At 31.6% G+C, this 25948-nt stretch overlaps 1 protein-coding gene across 17 annotated transcripts in view; it reads right to left on the bottom strand.

Moving 5' to 3' along the window:
- LOC143253296 (plexin-B-like) overlaps positions 1-25948 on the bottom strand; it is a 244236-nt gene that overhangs the window by 5440 nt on the left and 212848 nt on the right. For 13 of the 17 annotated variants that reach the window (XM_076506928.1, XM_076506931.1, XM_076506926.1 and 10 more), the window contains 21 exons: positions 25616-25761; positions 25202-25304; positions 24829-24965; positions 23570-23746; positions 23152-23248; positions 22255-22539; positions 21778-21954; positions 20952-21195; positions 20274-20416; positions 18030-18163; positions 17221-17280; positions 16818-16892; positions 10253-10319; positions 9563-9709; positions 8919-9072; positions 8327-8512; positions 7684-7856; positions 6473-6633; positions 5462-5609; positions 2780-2920; positions 94-168 (listed from right to left, as the gene is read on the bottom strand). In XM_076506928.1, the coding sequence (XP_076363043.1) occupies positions 94-168; positions 2780-2920; positions 5462-5609; positions 6473-6633; positions 7684-7856; positions 8327-8512; positions 8919-9072; positions 9563-9709; positions 10253-10319; positions 16818-16892; positions 17221-17280; positions 18030-18163; positions 20274-20416; positions 20952-21195; positions 21778-21954; positions 22255-22539; positions 23152-23248; positions 23570-23746; positions 24829-24965; positions 25202-25304; positions 25616-25761 (3030 nt within the window). Of the gene's footprint in view, positions 1-93; positions 169-2779; positions 2921-3823; positions 4246-5461; positions 5610-6472; positions 6634-7683; positions 7857-8326; positions 8513-8918; positions 9073-9562; positions 9710-10252; positions 10320-16817; positions 16893-17220; positions 17281-18029; positions 18164-20273; positions 20417-20951; positions 21196-21777; positions 21955-22254; positions 22540-23151; positions 23249-23569; positions 23747-24828; positions 24966-25201; positions 25305-25615; positions 25762-25948 lie in introns of those variants that run through there. The other 4 variants (XM_076506939.1, XM_076506940.1, XM_076506942.1 and 1 more) reach the window with 4 other exon arrangements.

The raw sequence follows: 25948 nt of genomic DNA, 5'->3' as shown, positions 1-25948 counted from the left end.
ACTGTTACATTATATGATATACATACTTGATCAATACTTTTTTTCCAGAACATTTGATACTCAGGTATTTATAACTTAACAGTTATGCCTCACCTCATCATTGTATTTGGCAGCATACACATATAATTCTTTTAGGGCAATCAATGTATCAAACTCTCCCATGTGGGCCTGAGACAGAAAGAATAATTCATACATTTGTATGGCAGATATGTAAAAAAAAATCATGTATCAATCATCTTCTTTATAAAGTTAAGAGAAAACAAATAGCTTAAAAGAAAGAAAAAGTGAATGAGGCTTAATCAGAACTTTCTTGTTATATTTATAAATATTTAAAAGCACCATAATGATAAAATATCACATCTGACCACTATTTTTGTTACAGAAAGCTTTTTTTTTCTAGTACACAACTGCTCTTACTGAGCTGCTTCTGATATTTAAAAGGTATGTGCAATTTTGTAAATTGCCGTCACATTTTAACTACTACAACTAGTTTTGTCATTCATATAAAAAGAAGCTGAGATGATTAGGGACAGCAATTTGTAATCTTTAGACTTTTAGCATTTAAAATAAATTTATAACTTAACATTGACCAACTTTTATGTATATTTAAACTTTAAATTCTTAAACATTTTAGTTAGTTTTAGTCCAAATTGTTTCCAACCCTTAAATCAGTCCATTATATCAGATATCTCAATTACTTTAGCTAATTAACATTCTACAACCTGAATAATACACCAGTAATTAATCAAGCCAAACACAGTACGACCAAAATTTCAAATATTCTGACAAATCAAAGGTATCAGCTGCTGTTAGTTTCACATTATTCATAATTTTGGAACTACACTTATAGTTTTGTCAAGTTCTTATAAAACTGAAGACTGGAAGATTAATATAAATGTTGAAATCCCACAAATAACAAAAAAAACTTTCCTTGATTCCACTGTATTTACATACTGTAACTGATATCAGTTTAGTAGTATACATGGTTGCAGCGCACTCCCCACCAATATCAGGGGTTGTGTGCCATAGAGCTGAATGAAGTATTACAGAATTATTACACTTAGTATTTATATTGAAAGGTTGGCTATGACTCATCATCTAAATTACTTTAATTAATAATTCATGCTATTTTAAAATAACAAAAGAAAAGAGTTTATTAGCCCTTCAAAGATGTTCCTTCCAACTATAACCACCCCTTACTAAGGCAGCTCATTTCAAAAGCCAACCACCTTGTTTAAAAAGTAATACTGTTTAAACTGCAGACTACACTGCCAACATTTGAATTTATGACCCCTTGTCCTATTGTTTTCACTGCTACACACAAAAACGTTTGATGAATCTATGTTATCAATAACCATAAACATCTCAATCAAATCCCCCTTTGACCCTTCTCCTCTCTGGAGGAAACAAGTTTAGAGATTTCAGTCTCTTCCAATAGGATAATCTCACCATCCCAAGTATCATCCTAGCGGCTCTTCTCTGAACCTTTTACACAATTCAATGTCCTTTTTGAGGAGGGAAGTCTCAAACTGTACCCAATACTCTTAAATGAGGCCTTTCAATTGATCTATACAGTGAAACAATACTATCCCTTCTTTTGTATTCAGTATTTCAATAGCTGATACCCAAAATCATATTAGCTCTACTGCTAGCTACAATACACTGTTTAGATGAGTTAAGTGATTTTGCAATCACAACACCAATACCTTTTTCTTCAGCCACAGCAATTAATGCATTCCCATTTAAAATGTAACAATAATTTGAATTGTGAAAACTTAAATGCATCATCTTACATTTTGGATAGTTAAACATCATCTGCCGTGTATTGGTCCAATGCACCAAAGTGATATAAATCTTTCAGTAAATCTGCAATATCTTTGATACAGTGAGCTACCAAAAATCTTATGTCATATGCAAACTTCAAAATTTTGTTAGTCATTCCAGAGTCAATATCATTAATATAAAGCACAAACAGAAAACCCAGCACAGGGCCATGAGGCCCAAAACTTGTAACTGTGATTCAGTCAGATTTAACTCTATTTATTACTACTCTGTGGCCAATTTTCTATCCAATTTAATAACTTTAACTCCACACCCATAAGTCTTTTGCAAGACACATTATCAAACACTTTCTGAAAATCAAAGCAAGCCAAATCTACAGTATTTCCTTCATGAACTCTTAATGTAACACCCTCAAAGAATGTCAGAATGTTTGTTAAACAAGATTTTCCCTTAGTAAAACCATGCTGGCTCTTTGACACTATATAAAATTGCTTTAAGTGATTTTGCAATGCATCTTTAATCAAACTCTTCAACTATTGATGTAAGACTAACTGGCCTATAATTGCCTGGATAATATTTATCACCTTGTTTCAATATTGGACTAAGTTTATGCAACTTCCAATCTTCTAATACTTTTCCACTACTCAATGACTTATAAAAAGTATTAGCTAGAAGCCCACAAATAAAATATTTGAGTTCTTTTAAAACTCTAGCATAAAGGTTGTCTGGTCCAGGGATTTGTTAGTTTTTAAGTTTCCCTACTTTCTTTCCACTTATAATTTCATAACTTATAATATCTTAAGTAAAGACATTTCTTAGATGTATCTTGTACATATGACAAGGTCTAAAAAAATATGTTTCTAAAATTGTTTAATGACATTATGCTTTACTCAGAATTTAAACATCTACATATGTATGTTTGGAGGTCTATCAAGTTTACATTACCAAATAAATTCATAAAGATGATTAAGTGATATGCTTGGTTGTTTAGACTTACCAAAGACAAGTGGTGCATTCTGACATTTATTTCTTGATCACACACAATTGACAGTGCACTTATATCCTGGTAGTACTTCACCACAACTTTCTTGTAAGCAGGAATATCTCGAGCAAACAACAGTTTGTTAGAAGGAGAATCCTGCATGAGAAAAGAAACAAATTTTCATACTGCAATATTTTTCTTGAAAACTTCAATGACACTTCACTGATTTGAGTAATCAAATTGAAAATATAAAAATTATTAATCAAAAGAAAAACATTTAAAAATAGAAACTGTAGTAATGAGTAAAATCACTTTTAAAGAAAAAATAGTTATTACCTAGCACTATCCTATCAGTAAACTAACTTTGAGTAACTGGAAAATGACTATTTATGAAAAATACAATTTCATTAGTTATTGGGGATAACATTATAGAAAAACCAAACTTTGATTATATAATCAGTGATGTCAAGAAACCCACTTGTTGAGAAATTTATATGCAAAAACGGCTCGTTTGGGTTGAGAAAATATTTTACATAGAAGAGTGAACAACGTTTTGACCTTATTCGGTCATCGGTCATTGTCAGGTTCACAGTAGGTTCGAATAAGGTCGAAACATTGTTCGCTCTTCTATGTGAAATATTTTCTCAACCCAAACGAGCCGTTTTTGCATATAAATTTCTTTGATTATATAGTTACTGAAAAAAACACCATCCATCAAAACAAAGAAACTTGATGAATAAGTAGAAAAAGCATGCCATTTTTATTAGTTGTTAAGTATAAAGTTATACAAATGGCTTTTAAAGTTCACTACGAAATGAAACATGGATTTTAGTGCTAAAAATCCTTCAAGCATACTATTAAGCCACAAGAGGAGAGAAAGTTAGTTATTTAGTCAAGTTTTATGTTAGAGCAATCCTTGTATTTGAAAATAATAATATTACAACAAATTATACACTTCAACTTAAAATAAGTATTTTAATAAAAGCTTTTACAATTTCTGTTATGTATTAACTTCTGCTAAAATACTGTAATTATAAGTAACAATAAACAGATTTAATTATGGGTAACAAACAAACTACAAACAGTTTCTCTGACCACTCTAACTAATGTTGATTATCCTCATTGTTAGCAGTGTTTTTGGCCTGTAACCTAAAAACATTTGACAAGGTTGAGCCTCTTTAGCAATGTTACCAAGCATTAAAGCAAAATTGTCATATGTAAAGTTTCATTTACTTCACTTGTCACATTTGGTTATATAGTTAGTATTACTTAAGACATAATATGGTTATTGAATTATTTAAGTTTAATACTGTAAATTAGTATACATTACGGTAACATACAAACTTATCTTATTTAGTATGTGACAAGCTCCAGCTAAACGTTCACAGAACAAAAACACAGCTTGTGTGAATACATTACCATTAGCTTATATGGTTTCTGGCTCTACTCATTTCAATCTGCCATGGCATTTAAGAGTGACCCTGGTAAGAAAATATGCATACAGGTTTAAAGTGAAGAAGAGGGAGGATTAGACCAATGGAATACATAAGGTCTGGATAATGAAAATTGTTTATAACCTATAATGATTATGATAATTTCATGATCTATACAAAGTCAATAATCACATCAAGCTAAACAAATGACCCACCAAAACATTTGATGGATTTGAATAAAATTACATGTATGTGAGGACAAATGCTTGGGTTTGCATTAGAATTAAAATGTCTATAGTGAAGAAATTTATATTTTGGATTGGCCATGTTATTTGTGATATTTATAAAGATTATACAGTTTAAACAATGACTTCACTGTGGAAAGTAACTGACTTTGTTAAAAGATGGAATAGTTAAGTTTATTTGTGTTAGATCATCTATGGCAAGGATAAAGGCAGTTATCAAGATTTCTAATTATTATGTTAATTTGTAAAGTAAATCTTCCTAATATCTGTATTAAAGAATACATGGCAAGTAGCAAAACTGTTAATGTTCTACCTTTTAGTTAAAACAAAATAGTACTTACAAAAAATTTGAAAAAATATCTCTGTAACCTGTTTCAATCCAGTAAATTATATGTGAATGAGCTTGTTAAAGCAAATATACAAAGAGGAGAGATATATTGTGGTCAGCTCTGAAAGAGAGGGAGGGAGATGGGGGACGCTTTTCAGGAGAACAACTCAAAGATGACATGTAGCATAGAACTTAAGAGAGTCAGAAATAACAGTTTTAAATATGTTACTGACCATTTTTAATTCAGCATACATCAGAATTCTAGTACTATGATGTACCTTGACGTTCTGCAACTATGCCCTGAACAACATTTACTACTGGATCCCCAACACTCTGAAGCTGTGTTCTAAAGAACATACCTACTGGGAACTTCTCAAACTATGTTCTAAAGAACACTTCTGTTAGGACCTTAATTTTATGAAGCTATATTCTGAAGAATATTTCTTTGAGGACCTCAATTTTCTGTCTTGACAAATGTTACTACTGAGGTCTTAGCTTTCTAAAGCTCTGTTCTTAACAATGTTATTACCATCCTGAGCTTATCTTGGAAGTAATTAGGTTCCTGAAGGAAATACTAGAGATTTTGTACATTTTCACAGGTATATATATACTCACATTTCTGAAGTTACTATTCAAGACTTATATTCCTAACACTATGTACAATTAGGAGAAGTTACTGCTTGAACCTTACTTTCCCAAGTCTATGTTCTGATGTTGAGCATGCATCCATCAGAGTTTGGGCTACCACGGACAGACAGGAATCCAATAACGGTGTTTTGTGCACATCCAACACAAAATCTGGATTTTTCACAAAATTCACCCAAAATCTCAGTGGAAGACTAAACAACAACAATAAAATATTTAAATTTTAGAAATTAATCAGCTTTTAAAAGGAAAACTAATAAAACTATTTATTGGGTGCAATGAAGACCATGTAGTTAAAACTAACTAGATTATCAGAAATTAATGTGGTTCTTTTCTCAAGTTTTACTATGAAATCTAAATTCAAATTATAATGCTTAAAGACTCAGTGCTAATAATCATGAATTAATCCCTATAATGGGTGCAGCATGTCTCATTGTGTCAAACTATAGTGAAAAAGAAATCTAACAGTTATATTGTTTAGAGCAGCAGGGTGCAATTTATTTGTAATGATGCCCCCATTTTCTAAAGATACATTTTATAAACACAACTCTTGTGTAGAAACATATAAGAAGACTGTAACAAATAATTTTAAGGTCTTTATAACTTGCAACAGCTATTCAAAATATACGATGATTACTACTTGTTGATTCCAAGCTGCGTCAAACATGATGGTTTCTTACTTCCAATGGACAGTAGATGCACACTGAATTTTAAGACATTACACATTCTTACTCAATAAATAAGTTAGCAGATTTGTTTATTTTTAATTTTGTGCAAGATTACACAAGGCTATCTGTGCCAGTTGTCCCTAACTTAGAAGTGACAGAATAAAGGGAAAGCAGCTGGTCTTTACCATCCACTGCTAACTCATGACCATGCTGGGCACAAGTTAGCAAGAGCCAATATTATTTAAAACTGCAGTATCAGTACATCAATTTGATCATTTTAAGAGAAAATGAGTCCATTTTCGTAATACTTTGAATTAACTTGTTTTTTTAGTGGTTATAAGATGACACTGAACAATCAATACTAAAGTAAATGTTACACAATTAAGCACCTATTGCTTTTCCAGGAATGAACAACATCAGGGTCAATGATTCCATGCTTATTGGCTTCCTCATCCAAGAGGTCAAACAACCACTTGATTGCTGGAGGGATTTCTTCTGTGACAGTAAGAACTGTTGTCAAAAAGTCATCTACAAAAGTTTGAACTGTACCCTAGGGAAAATAAGAGTTCAGTAATGAAGTTGACTGTAGTCAGCAAGAATTTTACATGAAAAACATAATAAAGTACACTTTCTAACAGGTGAAACTGAAACAAAGGCACAAATGTAGTTAAATTTTTTTTAACTTTTATTCCATTGTATTGTACATCTTCCTACAATATTTTATTTTTAGTGTAGAAAATCACTAAATTATTAGTCCTAGTATTCTGCAGCAGGTTGTCTTAGCCACATGATACACTACTGCACATCTTGATGTCTGAAACAAAGTAATGAAAACAATGACATAACACATCAAAGTTACTCACAGAATTTATAGTGGTAGAAGGTTACAGATATAATGGTAAATAAAACTCTGCATGCTATGAGGATAAATGCTGGCATCACTATATAGTAAAAAAATACTATTTTTTTGTGGATTGGATGCCAATAATCCATAGAGTTAATGTAGCCAGTCAGCATAAAATGCGTGATGCCCCACAATGTGCAGCTATAATTACGGATTCATAATATACTATTCACAGACACTTGCTATGGACTACTTTACTTATGGGTTGTACAGACCCTTGGAAGTCATCATCTATAACTGGCTGATAAACCTTGGAAAGCATATAAAGAAGTATGGGGAATAATATGGGCCTCATAATGTTGCATTAAAACCTCCTGCAGTGGAAACTGCACAGAACTCCATCAGTAGTATAAGAAGCTATAGAGCCTGAAATCTTATCTATGCATCATTATCATCGACTGTGAACAACTCTCTGTAGCTCAAAAACTGAAATATGACACACAGTGACTTAATTTATTGGCAATAAAGATAATATTAAAAACATGCAACTTATTTTAGTACAAGTATGAAAAGAGCAAAATCTCCCATAAAATTTAGTAAAATCTTCTTGAAAATTTATTTATAAAGACCAATTAAAACTGGTTGAAGTTACAAAATATTTTCGTCTAAGTAAACTGTTCACTTAACAAACATATAATAAATTAATATAACTCTTTACCATGCAAACTTTTAATAAATTTCAAGAAAAAGCTTTACTTTTGTAGATAGAAGCCTGGTCAAGAAAATTTCTGGAATAGATTTGTGACATTGGTCTCTGTGGGTCAGATGATGATCAATGGGTTTGACTAGGTGCCAATATTGAACACCTTGTTCAACATCATAAGTTGAAAAAATTGGCGACATGGAATTCATTGATGAGTTCCCTGTACCTGTAAGTAAAAAAAATAAATAATTAACAGCTTATTTATAACAACTGCAACAAGTAAACAGTCATATTAAGAATAATGATTTACGTACATTACTTTCAAATTGTTATAGTTGTTTCCCCACTGCTGGCTTTGCCTTTTTTTTTTTTGTTCTTGTTGTTCTGTTATCAACAATTAAATATCTTCTAATAGATTTTCTGATTAGGAAAATAAAACACTAATTTTAATTTTGTTTTTCGAAGAAAGAACACAAGTAAATTAATGTGAAATGTTATAAATTCTTTGAAATTATAAAAACTGCAAAGGTGCACACATGTTAAACATAAATAACACCCTTGCTAATGGTTAGAATTTCTTGGTTTAAAACAATACTTATATTCTGGTTACCCTACAAGAATATGAATTATGTGAACTTACTTAGAAGAAGGCTGTGTGTACATGGTACGATTAAAACGAACAAACTTCAGACTAACCCTTACTGTTCGAACTAAGACTGCTGTTCTGTCTGCTGGCTAGGCTCATCACAGCTGACTCAGTCACACCATAGTGTCGTAGTGTGTTAATTCTTCTCCAGCCATTAACTGTTTTAGTGGTCAAGTCTTCATCAGCTAGAGTTAGCTGACCACCATTTCCTGGTCTCCACTCTGGCAGATACAGAACTATATAGTTTAAGTTGAAAAAAATATAATTAAACTTTACATTTTGGTGAAAATAACAGCAAATTCTTATTATTGCATTGAACTTTCAATTCTTTTCTTCCAAACACTTAGAAAAACATTAATAACACAAAAACATGTTTCAGAGTAATAATTTAGCTGAAGGCCAATTTGATGAAGATTAAATGTTGACATTTAAAAACTAAGAATATGAGTCAATTATTTTTACACTATAAACCACAAATGGCAGATAAAATAGCTTTGTATTATTATTTTAGAAATATTTATTTTTCATATTAACAGTGACAAAAGTTTGCACCTACTTTTGCTTATTATATCAGAAATTAGTAGAACTGTGGAAGCTAGCTCTTGGTGACTAATAATTAAATTAGTATTTGAATTTACTTACCTAAATCCACGTCATGCACTGAAGGACGAAGTGAGAAGGGGGTGTTTTTATACAAGGCATCTAAAACTTTAAACTTCACTTGACTAATTGTATCACAGTCATTGACTCGTAGCTGCAATTTTTCATCTTGGTTCTCTTGTACAATGTGAACAGTCTACAAAAAATGCAGGTAAGTATTAGTGTTACAAGTGCACTTAAACAGATTAACCAAGCAAAAACCATCTTCTTTCAGAACATTAAATACTTTAGGTCAGCATTTTCAAAAGTTTGGGGACTTCATCCAAAGGCTGTAAATTCTCTCCCTGTAGGTTTCTTGTGAGGGTGTGAGCAATTAAGGTAGAGTCAACAGAGCAAAAATGTAATATCAAATATTGTAACACGTTTTTTATTATTGTGTATCCATGTATTATATCTCATCATTTAACTCATTCTTTTGCTCATTTAAAAAACTATGGACCTGCAAGAAGCCATATTTATTAAAGGGGCACATGAAAAACAAAAGTTTGGAATATACTGCTCAATAAACTAATTGAAAAGGAATATCAAATTATTTCATTTCACATTTTGAATAGCTGTAATTATACGTTTTACTGGCTTTATAAATATAATTTGTTTTGCAGAGTTGAGACAATAGTATAACTCACAACTGTAGAGTACTCTGTTTGTTCCCTTAGCAACCTTTCTTCAGAAAGTGAATACTTTGCATCATGGGTAATAGCATCCACAGGACCCTTCTCTATCTGGTACTTGACAGCACAAAACAATAAAAACAAAGCACTCCCTGCATGGTCCTGCAGAGAAAACAATTTACAGCACATGAGATGAACAGACATTTATCTTTGTAATTAACCAAATCCATTACTGCATAGTCCAGTACAATAAACATCATCCATATAAAACTTAAATCATTTTAGCTATGCAGGATGTGGCTCAGCCTCATTAAAGAAATGTTAACACCTTTGTTGATAGCTTTTATTTTTTGTTCAATATAGGTCATGTTACTGACTTTAAATATATACATTAAAATAAAAAGAAATAGCTACTCAAGTAACAACAGCACTAGATATCAGAATCTACCAGTTGCTTTTATTCATATAACATCAAAGTGTTTACAAAACAAAAATAGTTAATAAAAAAAGATGATAAAATGACATGCAAGTCATTAAGTTTTCTGTTCAATCTAATGACAATTATCTGTTTAATTCTCAGGTGTTTATATTAATTCAAATAACAAATTATTATTAAAAACAAGTCATTAAAAATTTTAAAACAGTTTTTAACATACAATTTACATTACATGAAAATACCAAAAAAGCATAGGAAACATTACTTACCTTCAAGTAATTATACATACTGAGAGCCATCCAGTTGGTTAACATTTTCTCTACTACTGATTCTGTCCTGAAAACAACCACCACCCCAGTGAGTTTCTTAACCTATCATATAATCAACCTTCAGCTTTATAACTCAAGTACTTTCAAAGCATTGACCTTTCTTCATCAGTGCAAAGAAAGGTCCATCTTTTAAAAGTGCTTGGGTTGTAGGGCTTTGTTTATGATGCCAGATTAAAAAAATCAATTAAAAGGTAGAAATATGATCTTCATATTTATCATTCAAAATTAAAAAAGGAATAGGTTAAGTATTTTTTGTGAAATAGAATAAGACTGGTAAATTATGAAAGTAAATGAATCTCCCAACTGAAAAGATTTTCTGTTGTATCTAAATTCTAGTTAATTATACACATAAAGCAATAAAAGCTATATCAGAAACACCAATAACTAAACTTTTGTACAAAGATTTAAAAACCATAATTATGAGGAATTTAATTAATATATTGCTTATTAAATGCAGACATATAACAACACATAATAATTACATGACACGTATCATTACAAACCTTACTACATTACACAGAACTTCTATAAATAACAATTTACAAGTTTCCTATTCATGTTTTGTGTGATTGCATCTTGTCTTGTCATCTTTTTTTATTGGCTTTTGATACAGTGTTATGTTTAATTGTAAACACATGATATCGATGTATGTCAAAGTTTGGTACATGATACTTAATTGTTGAATTAGGTAACAAATTAGTAGTTTTTAGTTACTAGCCCTTCTGCAGGTATTATCATGTAACATTTAATCTATCAATTCTATCAATATCTATCAATCTACTCAGCATGTAAATACCTCTTGTCCAGAGTTCATGAATTGTCTTGTGTAACTTGTTTCCATATGTCAATAAAAGTTTCCAAGATTACTCAACTGTGTCTTTATTAAGCTTTGCAAGAATATTGTTGATGACACACCAATCCATGTTATGGAAGAAGATTAGCAAATACTTTTAATCATTTCCCTCTCTCTCTCTCTCTATATATATATATATAAAATATTTAAACTATAAACGAAAACACATTAACAGGAAATTAAAATATTTTTTTTAAATATACTGCACATTTAAAAAAAAAAAAAGGATCCTAGGGTACAAGCTACAAAGTGGGATTACAAAATGTTTCCTAGGTTTTGGAAGTGACTGTGGAAGTAGGACCCACATTGCAGTGGGGATACACAATCTATCAATCTTAACCTCCAATTTGCTAGTCTCAAATAAGAAAATTAGAAATTAGGAGAGTGAGATTGTGGTGCTTAAGCCCACAACGTCCCACATCTATATCACCCTTCACAGCCTGCAGACAGTTGTGGGAGGGTGAATGCTCTCCTAAGTTAGAATAAGAAAAAATAAACATAAAAATATGAAAAATAATAAATAAATAAAAATAAGGTACAACCATTTGGGGTAAGTAAGATAAAACTTCTCTTGAAGTTAGCATTCCTGCCCCCAATATGGTAGAGGCACTAATTAACAGGACATCAGCAAAGTGATAGATTATTATGACTGTCATGCTTTTAAATGCAGCTTACACCCACATAAAGTAGTGCCAAGTTCTTAGATGATCTTATTTTTAACTAAACATTTTTTGGTAATTTTTAATAGAATTCCTCTGATTTTCTTTTCTTTGTATTTATCAAAGAATAATTTAATAATTTTATCTAAACTTATTTTATTATATCCATTAGCTATTAATTTTTGTGTCAGTATATCAACATTATAAATAAAATATTGTAATTTATTACAAATTTTACAATATCTGAATAACTGAAATTATAATGTTTATAATAGATGGGTACAGCACACTACTATATAAGGAGGGTAAATCATAAATTGGAAAATCAAAATCTTTTCTTTTACCAAAAATATTTATATTTATATCCTTTTTATAAGTTACTTTAACTTTTAAATATATACATATAGAGATGAAATATGCATTTGTTTGCACTTTAACTCCTCAATGTCTATGATGCCAATCTCAACCAAAATTTATATTTAAATGCTATGAATTATAGGGAATGTCTTATGGGGGTCAATATCGAACTTAACCCAATTTCTACTTTGTAAAGTCTGTTAGTTAATTATTTCCAGCCAATTTATCGATCTCAAACAATCTTGGTAGGTTGACATTTTAAACAATGTTGAATATTTCAAAATGATTCAAGTTCAAAGTATGAAAGTTGCAGCCTCAAGGGCGTAGATTTTTTACACCCGATGGGGGGGATGATTTTTGCAACCACTTATGTGGACTATTTAATTTGCAAATTGGTAATCTCTGATTACTTGAACATGAAAGCTGTAAACATGCAGTCACAGAGTAATCTTGTTGCCACGATACTTCAAGGTTTCCATGTAGGTTTGTATATGTGAGGTGTTGTGAACAGTTTTCAAAATGTTAATAGAATAAAAACAAATGTGTCACAAATTAACTGCCACATGAATTTATTTCTGCACACTGCACAGTATAAAAGATTGCCATTATACTTGACAAGGTTACTAATAACTTTCATTGCTTGAATTACGTTTTCAAATATTAATAAAATTAGTAATTACCCTTGATAAGTTTATATCTACTGAAAAACTGTTCATGTTGTTTGATAAAAATAATTAAAATGTCTTTGCAAACTCTTGAAAATTACACATCAATACAATGTAGCACATAATTATTCATACTTTTCATTGAAGTAAGATTCATTTAGTCCTCTAGTCTACATGTTCCCAAACGTAGACCTCCTTTGTGATGAATTGTTTATGAATTATTTCATAAGCTCTTCTATATTTATCTTGTCGACCTCATCTTTGTGAGTGTGACAAACTGCCATATGGTTGAGGTGGCAATGAGACATAGTTGACTTTAACCACGTCTTCAACTGTCTTAATGCAGAAAAGCTACGTTCACATTCTCAGCTGGATACTGGACATACAAGCAAAATTTTCATGAGAAGAAACACTTCATTAAACATCTGCTGTCTTATTTCATGCATTTTACAGTAAGCATCCTTCGCACCTTTCAGAAATACTGCTTTTATTGTTCCTTTTAACATGGGCAACTGAAACTCGAGCCGTTGTGCAGAAATTTCTGGATAGAAGTTTACAACTGAGTTGTCAATCTTGCCAGATGTGATCATGTTCTCAAGTGCCAGATATTGCCTCAAGTCATTGTTGTCTGCATTGAATCTAGTGGTCAGATATTCTATGACTGTGTCCACAAATTCAAAATATTGGCTTCTGTAGTAATCTCTAGCTGTTGCAGAATGGTGTGCTGAGCCATCACCTTTGATCCTTCTGGGGGGTCTGTGAATGTGTGGTAGTTCAATAGGCACCAGATCTAGGGAAGTTACCTTTTTCTCAGCTTCAAATATTTTGTTGTAATTTTCTTCTGTTCGCAATACCCTCAACTGCTCAACTGTCATTGCAGATGCTTCAATCATGCCAGATACTGTCACTGATTTTGCTTGGAATGCACAGTTTAGTTCCTCTAATGCAGCTAATGGATGCTGAGCCATCAACAATCCTAAAACTGTTTTTCCTTTGTCAAATCTGTCCAGCAGACCTCATGCTTTCACTGCTACATCTAATTTTTCATTTACTAATTCAGACAAAAAATCAACAATGTCACTGTAGTGATCATTAGCATATGTAATTGCAGATAGGCAGCACAACCAGCGTGTTGGACACAGTGGGTGGATGTATTTAACTGGACCATTGTGGCTGTCTGATGATATAATATTTTCAAAGATTGTCTTGTATTTGCCTGACCTCTGAAGCAAAACACCAAGTGCATGTACCCACTGGATAGAATCTCGAACATATTCATAAGCTTCAACTGTATGTTACATTATTAAATTAGCCTTGTGTGCTCTGCAGTGAAAAAACAAAGCTGACAGTTGCTTCTCTTTTATTTTTGCCTGGCATCCATTGTACGCACAACTGATGTTAGCAGCTCCATCATAAGTTTGTGCTCTTAATCCTGACAGTGGTAAGTTGAGTCTAGTCAGTACCTCAAGTATAGTCAAGGATATTGTTTCACCAGTTGTATTGGAAACACTATACAAACCAAGAAATGTCTTATGGACATCAAGGTTCTCATCTATGTATCGTACACATATTGCTTTCTGTTTGGCACCTGTAACATCTTGAGTGCCATCAACCATTAATGCAAAGATTTTACTTTGCTGCACTTCGTGTGCTATGTTCCTCAGTATTTGATGGCTGAACATCTCCATTATTTCATTCTGAGCCTGGGGTGATGTGAATGTGGTTTTCTTTGAGAAGTAGGCCATCAACTCAGGATTTTTCTCTTCGAAGAGCTTCATTAACTGCATGAAGTTCCCCTCCATATCAGTATGTCCACGTAATGCTAAACCTTGATGCAGTAAGAAATATAAACTTTTGAATATTTTGGCTAGACTTCTTTTGCATTCTTCCTGCTGCTGCTTTTTTCCATCATGTAGCTGGACAGTCACTGGAGTTGCATCAAGCGAACCTTCTGGAGATATAGCAAATCTGTGCTGAGAGGAGGATTGGTGTTCGTTGAATTTCTGTTTTGCCTTTTTCCAGTTGCAAAAACTGGTGAATATGAAGGTATACTCCACTGGCCTCTCCAATTTCCCTGTAAAAAGGCCTCCATTTTCCGCCTTGGGCACAATGAAAGCATATGACTTTTTGAGTCTGATTGTCGAAATGCAGCAGTGAGAACTCATCAAACCACTTGCCCTGGAAGTTGATTTTGAGATTTTGCTTTCTGTCATGGTATTAGCTGTGCATATGGATGATATTGCTTTCCACACTGTATCTGTGGAGTGTCATATTTTTTCATTACTGCACAAACTTGTTTCACTATCAGAACAACTATCTGGTGGTTCATGATGTGCAATAGTTGCACAATCATTTTCAGACTTGTCCTCTGAACATGGTATTTCCTCTGTATGGCAAGTTTCTATTCCTTTGCTTGAGGTTGTTGGATTATCTGCATCTGCATTGTCACTTGTAGTACTAGTAACTGGCTTGCAGAACTGTCTAATATCAGAAAGTGTCAGAAGCTTGCTTGTCATAATTGGAATCTGTTTCCAAGATGACTCAACAGGTTAAAATAGTCTTTATTGAAAAACTCTAACGTACAACGAACAAAGATAGAACAAAATGGAAGTAGGACTGAACTGTACAATGTATTTAAGTCGAATGCACGAACCTCCATGACTACCGAGCCGACTGACCGCCTGGGCATCGCTGGGACAATAATGTGTGCTAGTTACAACACAAGTAATTGCAAGTTTCTCAAAAAATACTTAAACAATCACAAATATATTCTATTCCTGTTAAAGCTCATCAAAAGGCAAACACATTGTGATATGTCTATAAGCACATCTATTAAATAAAAACATCTAAACAAAAACTAAAAATACAATTCGAGTAGAGGCTTCAGGCTGTTGAAATCAAGGCTCAGACTAAAGGGAGTGGAGGGGGGGGTGATGTAGGGCTCATCTGGATCCGAGCGGCCCGAACCTGTCGTTAACTGTACACTAAACGTACACTATGGTCAGCGGCTTTAACAGCTAAGGAGAGTAAGGCGTTCAACAATAAAACTGGCTAGATATGCATAAGAACAAATGGCATAGGAAAACTGCACAATATACACATAAAATTGATGCAGCTACAAGCTACAAATGGCCTGCCAGATCTAGATCACAGGAGTTTACACTTGGGACTAATATTTTCGAATTTCATGCTCTGTTCAATATGTTGTGATGAAAATTTTACTTAATCTTACACTACATACAAGACGTAGGTAGATTCTGTGATAGTGCTTGCAAGCCTTGCATGCACACTTAGGCCTACTGTCTGATAGTTATGAATTATCGCTTAGATCGAAAACCTTAGAAGCACGCCTATATTAAAAATGTACATTTTGGCTACTGAAAAAGCCCACATCTAGGTCTAATTATGTAATGTGATTGGTAAGAACACAAGAATAAACACACAATTTGTTGGCCTGTGATGCAATAAAACAATTCAACAGATCAAACTGTAGGGGAAGAAGATTGTATGCACCATACCCCAACCTAAAATGAAGGGGGGATGTATCCCCCCATACCCCCAGGATCTACACCCCTGGTTGTAGGATTATTTCTCAAACAACCATATTTTTCTCATGATTAGTGAGATGAAACATGTCCAAGGGTGGGATCACCTCAATATCTGCATTTGTTGGTAGATGGAGAGAGCAAACTGCAAATGTTGTTTATGAAAATGTTTGGTTATGATTTTTAAACTTTGGAATGATATAGTTAATGTTTAAATTATTAATTTGAAATATACAAGTGCTGTTAAACTTACATTGCTTTAAATATGTTTAAACATTTTTCATCAGCTGACAAGTATTTCAATTTGTGTTTACTAGTAGTCAAATTTACTTCATGTTCAGGCCTGGGAAGCTGATTTTAACATGGTGAATTTCAGCTTCCTTGGAATAAAAACTAAAAATTAAACAGAAAACAAAAACAACTAACCTTCGTAACATCAGCTGAGGATGTTTTGTTTTGACTGATCTCTCAATTAGCTGAATAAGAAGGGTTTTTAGTACCCTGGGAGAAAATAAACATTTTATAAACACTTAATCTGTAAAACTTTTAACAAGAGTAAAAAACAAGCATATAGTCAATAGACTGATAACATCATAGCTAATAAAAGTAACAAAACAGTCAATAGTTTAACATCATTGCTAATAAAAGCAATAAAGTTTTGCATCAGCACCAAATGCAATTTACAAATTATTCTAAATCTAACCTTAAATACTGAGATTTATTGTCACACAGCATTTTTTTTATTTCAACAAATTAAACTTTTCATCTAATACCCAAACATAAAAATTAAAGTTTTCAACTAATATGAAAAAAGGAAAACCATACTCACTCTGTGGCATATTCCATCTTTTCCATGAAAATAATCATCAGTAATGAAGCAACATTTACTCTGTAAATTGTGAAAGTATTGGTATACACAAGTTTTCCATTAACTCATAACATTTTACATTAATATAAGACAACAATGAACATCTACTATAAAGAGAAGTGCTCCTTCACATTATCTCATTATAGTTTACAATAATACATGCCAACAACCAAATGAACACCTACTAGGGAGACAGGTGTTCTTTCACATAAGCTTATAACAGGTAACACTAATACGTGCTGATGCCAACAGCTAAATTAAATCCTATTATGGATACACATATCCTTTCACATTAGCTCATCATAGTTTACATTAATACATGCCAACAATTAATTGAAGCCCTACTATGAAGAGAGGTATTCCTTTACATTATTTCATTATAGTTTACACTGATACTTGCTAATGCTAACAATTAAATGAACACCTACTATGGAAATAGCCATTCCTTCACATAAGTTTATAATATGAGAATACTCACAACCAAATTAAATCCTACTATGGAGACAGATATTCCTGCACATTAGCTTACAGTTTACATTAATACAAGCTGACACCAAGTGAAAACTTACCAGATACAGATATTTCTTCATATTAGCTTTTTATAGTTTAAGCTAATACAAAATGATAATCAAATGAATACCTACTAAGAAGGTAAATATTATTTACATTAAATCATTATACTTTACAGAAATACTATATATTAAGTATCAAAGTTCACCTTGATAATTTAATATTCATTTCACATAGTTCCTGATCTGATCTGACCTTACCTATCTCGTATAGTAAATGACTTTTGAGCTTCCAGTGTATTGATAAATGTAATGAGAAATCCTTTAGTGTTGAGCAACTGTTGAAACTGGCCCATTGCAAGTTCATAATTACTGTAAAGTCCATTGTTCTTTGTCTAAAATTAAAATAATGAAACTAAATGAAAAATCTTTCCTCAATGGAAATACTAAAATAATTTTCACTACTAAAAATTAGTTTATACAAAAAAAACAAAAAACACAGGAATATAAAGAAAACCTGAACAAATAATGAGAAGTGTTTTTAACACATGACTCTTTCCAAATCTTCAAATTTAATCTTGCAAGTACTCTTTAAAACATGTAATGATCAATATAGAAGGAGTGCGTGTTTTTCTTATAGCAAAGCCACATCTGGATATCTGCTCAGCCCACCGAGGGGAATAGAACCCCTGATTTTAGCATTGTAAATCCAGAGACATGCCGCTGTACTAGCGGGGGGCAATATAGAAGGAAAAGCAAATGAATTGCTGTTACTTTAACCTACCTATAAAAGTTATTTTCAGTTTTGAAGTCTCTCTCTCTTGAGAAACACTGACAAGATTATATTTTTTAAAGGAAATTAACTGGTTAGAACAACTGTTTTAAAACAGGACTATGGACTGTAAAAATGCTACAATGTATGGTATCAGGTTTAACACTACATTATGCAGTAATGTTAATCTTTTTACTCATTTAATGATTTGGTTTATTTAAAACTTCACACAAAGCTACACGAGGACTATCTGCACTAGCTGTGGGTGGTGAGAGACTACAGGTAAGGCAGCTAGTCATCACCACCCATTGCCAACTCCTGGGCTACTCTTATCAACAAATAGTGGGATTGCCCATCACATTATAATGCCCCACAGCTGAAAGGGCAAGCATGTTTGGTTGGATGAAGATCCAAACACAAAACCCACAGACTGCAAGTTGAGTGTCATAACTAACTGGTTTATATTTAATAGGATTTTTATTTATTTAATACACTTAATTTAACAAGGTAACTATACTTATTTTCTCAATTAAATAAAGCATTATTGGTTGGATGCTTAAATAAATGGCTGTATATTATGGTAGCAGCTTTTCACTTCAAATATTAGCCCAAAATAATGTTGTTTTTTACTTCATTGTACATATTCATAGAAATAATCTGCTCTATAGAAGTCTCTTTTGTGATGTTTGGTTAAGACCACAACTAATGAAATACTGTTTTTGATAGCAAAATTTACACATAAGTGAAACATCTTATTTTCAATGCAACCAACATTTTTAGCAGATTTAATTAATTAATTAATTTGAAAAAAACCTACAGAATTAAGTTAAATAGAAACTATGATCATAGTAGGAGGTTTAAAGTTAGAGTTTTAGTTTTATGCTTCTTTAAATAAATACTCAAACAATTAAAAAAAACGTGTTCAACTCATTCAAAAACATTACAAAGTTCATATTCTAATGTATAAGAGATGACTTTGCTTAGATGTGCAAAACAACAGTTCTTATTTGGTCATGTTACAGGCTTTACTGCTCAAAGTGAACTGTATGCATTTTCATTTCACAAACAACAGTTCCCTCTGTTAGGCAATATTAGTTAGGTACTAGAAATAAGTTTTTCAAACAACACACAGAAAACAGTAGTATTGTTAGAATAATAAAAGCACAATTTAAAAAAACAACAAAAAAACAATTTTGTTGCATTGTGTAATTTAAACCCTCAAATCATAAGGGTGATTACATACATTTGTAAGAACAGATATGTTTATGTGCAATGAAGTTTTGGGACTTTGCATTTTCATAATACAATTTAGTAGAATCATAATAATTAAAAATTTTCAAACTAGATTTTTAACTGCATTTTATCTAATTCTGTAAGCCTCCTCTACTGTACTTACCATTTAGTAGAAAATCAAAGATTACATCACTTTAATTAAAGATAATATTACTTCTGTTACAGTACAATAATGAGACGTCTGTAACTCGCAAGACATTACCTTTGTTTTGTTGGTCCTGTTCTTGGAATAGTTACAAAATTCTATGTTTTTCCAAAAATCATAAATAAACATACAGATCAGTTGGAGCATTCTGTCTGATACATCATATGTCTACATGATGAACTTAATGATGTAAAACATTTCACACCAACATGTTTCTATGGCAGATATTTAGTGCAACTCCATATATGTTTGAATGATATGTTATATCTCTAATTCCTCTACAAGAAATACTGACCTTCTTGTCTTGAAGCAAAGGATGATCATGAACCCCAGGAAAAAACACTTTCATCACAAACTTCTTGTGTTCCAGTGTAGGGACACCTGAAGATTGTAGATAATTGGTCAAATCCATCATGTCTGTCTGTAATTCTGCAAAAGCTAAAGAAAAATATCCTAGCTATTGCAAAATATATTTTTCTAAAACATTTAAAATAATTATTTTAATAAAGACCTTCTAATAAATAATCAACCTATTGATTACTGTGTTGAAAGTAATGTAACTGACCTAATCTGTCTTCTGTCCATTTGTAGTATTGTAAAACCTAAAAAACATTGTTTTGGCAGAATTAAATAATGAAAATCAAGTTCTTTCTTGTCCTTTACAATTACATTGTTTGGAAAAGTTTAAGTTTAGAGAATTTTGCACTTTTTCTGTATATCTTTCACCTGATCATTAAATATATTTACTGAACAGAAACCAAATGATTTTTAACTTTCTAAAGTATAGAGTTATGGGGAAAATTAAAAAAAGGTTTTTAATCCAGTAGTTGGAAATGCTTAAAACGTGTGAAAATTAAGTACTGGTTGTGTTTCACACCTTATAGATGCATAAAAATTAAAATTTTCACTTAGAAACTGCAAAGCAGATATGGATTAAAAGAATAATAAATTTGCTAAAAACATCTTATCTCACCTTGTTTACATTCAGATCGTATGCTGTTTTCTAGTGTGTCCATTTGAAGCTGGATTCTTTTGTATTCACGTTCAGCCAATGTGTTCTTGTGCCTTAGGATAGCTAAAATAACAAGGCTTAGGAGCATAAGAAGTGCTCCACCAACAGCAATTCCCCAGATGGCCTCAGGAGGAAACCTGTAAGTTTTCATCACTTCATACTGAAGGTAGCCAATCTTATAACGTAAGTTTAGACCCACTCGAACCTGTATGCATGAAGTCATCCACTGAATTTTAGTAAAATGCAGCTGAGTATAAATTAATGAGATGGATGTATTAAAGTGAAATGTTAGAATATTTCTTGATACATGGATCAAAAATCTAACAATACAATTCCTAAAAAATTTTGGGTAGATCAAGTTTATATCAAACATAATGGAAGATCCAGTATTTTCTTCATTAAAAGACACTATGAATAATTATAAAACTTTTTCTGGTCCTTGTATTTTACAAAGAATCTATACCACAAGTAAAAATATCTAGTTAAGCTAAAGTATGACGTTTGCTTAAATATTAGCATTACTTAGAAACTTAAAAAACAAACAATACCAACTCGTACCAACCATTTAAAAAATTATTAGTCAATATCTAGTCAATCTTTGGTTCTGTACTAGTTATGATTTACAAACACAATTTACTCTGAAATTTAAATAATCAAATAATAAAGAATGACTTTGAGAGCAAAATCTGTAGAGTAAAATCTCAACTCTGAGATCCCTTTTAATATAATTCCATATAAAATGATTTCAACATACATCTAGTTAAAAAGTCCAGTTATCCTTTCTTACCACAACCATTGGAAGTCCCATGGAGGTAAATTGTCCCAATTCATCTGTTCCTTGTGGCTGGTCCTCAGGAGGCAGACACACAAGTTGAGTCATGGCTAGTGAGGTCAGGTTACAAGGTCGAGTTCCAATACTTATACTGATCTCAGACTCTGTGCTGGCTAAACGCAGATTTTCTCCCTGTTATTGAGAAATATATCGTGTTTATGGTTCTTTCAATACTTTCAAGCATTTAAAAAAAACATTCAAAGCCATAACTCATGAAAACGCTTCAAAAATAGGTTAATGATGGTTAGTAGTTTTTACTGTTGAAGACATCAAATAATGACAACTGTCTATTCTGCCTGCTTACCTAAATTCTTTCAAGAATTTGATTAAAATGATAAACATGAAAAATTGAGGACTTTGGCATGTGTCAGTATAATAGAAAAGGAATGTTAACATATAAACTATAAGAACACATTAATTTTCTTAGTCTACCTCGATGACTAGGGACTCCCCTATGTACAATTTGATTTCATCTCCACCAAACAAAGAAAACCTTGGATCTGGTACATAAACCATGTCTGAATGAAGGGCTGGAAACTTTGCCTGAAGGTCTCTGACACTAGTTACATCATCCATAATGAAACCTATCTGGAATTTTAATTCATCCACATGGACTCTTGTTTTCCTTTTACTGTTCGCTAAAAATGATCTTACAGCATCCCTGCTTAGAGACGGTGAGGGGCATGTCATCAGAGAGTGACTGATGACTTTACATACCTGTAAATATTTGAACCATGTTAGTGAAGAAGAATGTTTACAATCATACTGTGTATGTATGTATGTATGTATGCAAGTAAATGTAAATAAATGTTATTAATATTCAAAACTAATTCAACTGGTAACTATGAATACAAAACTTAATACCATAGATTAATAAATGGTCATATAAACACATATTCAAAGCAAGATGAAAACTATCAAAAACAGAATAATTTCATCTGGGTAGTTTGTTTTAAAACCTACAAATATCTTAAACATTGTTCCCTTGTGAAATAAAGAAATACATAATTAACATTACAAATATTTATTCACTAATACTTACAAGAAGTTCCAATTATATAAATATTTATCATATAATTATGAAAATCTTACCAGATAATGTAAAAATATTAAAAGTATGTACCAATTATTTGTTTATTTAATATAATAGGCAAGAATTAAAAGTACATAGCAAAGTTGCTTTCAAACAATGATTCATTATAAAATATATACATGTCAAGACACAATTTTTTTAGAACATTTCTAAGATTTTCCAATACCCTCCAAAAAATACCACTAAAACACACAAAACGTTTTCTTGATTTTTTTAATAAAATTATATTCACTTACAGTTTCATTCAGAAGTGTTTCGTTGTCAAAAATTGCCATACGGGGTTGTTGGATGGCCTGTAGAGAAGTCCCTATGACAGTGACACTTCGTCCACCACTGCAACGTACATTTTGCAAATTAGTTACAAATTATAAACACTGTACCATAAAATAATACAGTAGTTACTACTAGGAAGCTTTGGAATAGCATCTTAAAGTACTAAATGTTTTCTCTGCCCAAGATTAATAAGTACTTCAAACCAATTGCAAAATAACAACTCAGATGATGACTTTTTACTGACTTCAAAACATAATGAAGAGAAATCTCCAGAATTCATGGTGTATTAGAGATAGAAATTTAAAAACGTATACAAATATGCCCTAAACAATCAAACCTGCTTAAAATACAGTGCGCACAAATAAAATGGCTCCAGTTTACCTGACAAAGCTCTTCAAGGGATAGATTCTGAGAATTGTTGGGTCAGGCATGTACACATATGGGTTTGATAATGTCAAAGTAGCATTGTCAATAATAACAATTAGAGTTGAAACATTGTAGCCTGGAGATTGAGCTTTTGTAGTCCGACAACTGACCTGTTTGTTACTGGCTAAAGTTCTGGAAAAGATACAGACTTATCATAATTTTCTGAACACAGCAGATGACTTAAACAGTTCTGTTTCATCTCAGATTAATGCCAATAATAGATATAGAATAAATACTCAGATTCTTCTACTTATTAGAAAACCTACCAACGTGTAACTGTTATTTTGAAAGCATGAGTACAAAATATTACTTTTTTTTTTAAATCAAATAATTCCAAACAACATCTCAGTGATCAAGACAAAATGTGGGTCAAATAAAAACTAAACAGGTTACTTTAGAGGAATGATTTTTAATTTGTACTAATGATTTTAATAACGACTAACAAAGAATACAGTTTGTTATTTTCAGTACTTAATTTTAAAAAACTTACAACAAGATTTAGAACAAGATTAAAATATATCATTTATCTACTTAATGGTCACCTGATTGTGGCATTTTTTTTCTTATAAATAACAAAGCAAAATAATCCAGTACAAGAAACACTAAACTGTAGGTATAAATACTCAATAAATTTTAGTTTATTATTTTTGTGAAGCAAAATTGTAGTTTACTTGGACTTTGATAAATAAAACACTTTTGTAAAACTTTTGAAACAGTGAGAAGAGTCACAGTTACTAAAAGGTATTTGCCAGAACTTACTAGAGATAAATTGTGAGATAATCAGGAAACAAATCACAAATTTTTCTCACATTAACCTGATATGGCATCCAGCTTAGAAAAAATATTCTGTAGCATATGAAAAATACATAAGTGATGTAGCAAAAATAAAGATAGATGTAAAAGTTTTGTTCTAAATGTGAAGTTTCTTTTATTGATTATACCAGAATCAGTTTGTCAATTACATTATTTTGATTGCAATATACATAGTCTCACATTCCTTCAAATTATCAATACAGAAATTTAAAATTAGGTTTACTGAGACACATATTTACCTATCAGTATATTCACAGTTTCAAATTCTTTCAAGTTATCAATAAGCGAGTTTAAATTTAGGTTTAATCAGATATATTTACCTATCAATATACCTACAGCTTCAAATTCTTTCAAATTACCAATAAGTGAGTTTAAAATTAGGTTTAATGAGACATATTTACCTATCAACTATACAGGGCAACTCATCTAAGTAAATGTCCATAAGGCTTCCAGCATTAAGGTTTTCTCCACTCATGTATAACCTTGTTCCTCCTGACTGTGGCCCCATAGTTGGATGGATACTTTTCAATGTCACTACCTATTTACACAATCATTCTTGTTTCTTTGTACTATAATTGTGTAAACTACAATAATTAAACACTAAAACAATTATGTGCAGGAAACTCAATATATTTCATGCAGTTAAAAATAATAAATTTTAATTTAATGCAGATAGTTCTTTTGTCCAGAAAATTTTTACAGAAACCTTTAGCATGATGTCCTTTTCTTTTGATAAAGAAAAATTTGTAATTTATTTAAAATACATTTTCTTACCTTGTACAAAAACTGTTCACGAGCCATAGTGAACCCAACATTATTTCCAACCACTATTTCTGCTGCTTTTGGTGTTTCACTAGGACCCGTACGACAAACAACTCTGTGTGATGAAAAATAATACTACTTTTTACACAACCTTCAGATGTTTCCATAATTTAACACTTGTTAATAGATATGTACATTAAAGTAAATATATCCGTACATAATAATATAATACAAATTGTTATTGCAAGTATATATACGATAATAAAATATGAAATTTCTTATTTTCTATATGGGTTTTTATGCTTTGAGTTTTTTTACCTTTTAACAAAACCAAACTTAGTCTAAGGTAATTCTTTCTACACTATGCTGTACAAGTGATAACTTACAGGACTTATTTCTGATAAACCTTCAGAACACAACTCTTACCTCACTGATACACTATATTCAACTGGAACACATGGAATTCCTCCTATAGTAATTTTGTTGCTTATTTCTTTCTCATTAGTACCAAGGTTACTTCCTTCAATGGCCATTAAAGTGCCACCTTGAATGGGACCACTTAGTGGATGTATCTACCATAAAGAAATAAAATAATTATTCATTGTGCATGAAATAAATTTCATAATGACACATTAACCTTCTCATCTTAAGATATATCAAACAGATTATACAGCCAACATAATTTATAATTGTTTCTCTTGATTGTTTAACCCTATGCATCACAGGTTCTCTGGGGGTTAAAGTGCACATAGTATTATG

Source organism: Tachypleus tridentatus, chromosome 6, assembly GCF_004210375.1.
Source record: "Tachypleus tridentatus isolate NWPU-2018 chromosome 6, ASM421037v1, whole genome shotgun sequence".
NCBI lineage: Eukaryota > Metazoa > Arthropoda > Merostomata > Xiphosura > Limulidae > Tachypleus > Tachypleus tridentatus.
The sequence above is the reverse complement of the archived record's forward strand: the minus strand, read 5'-3'. Positions and strand labels throughout refer to the sequence as shown.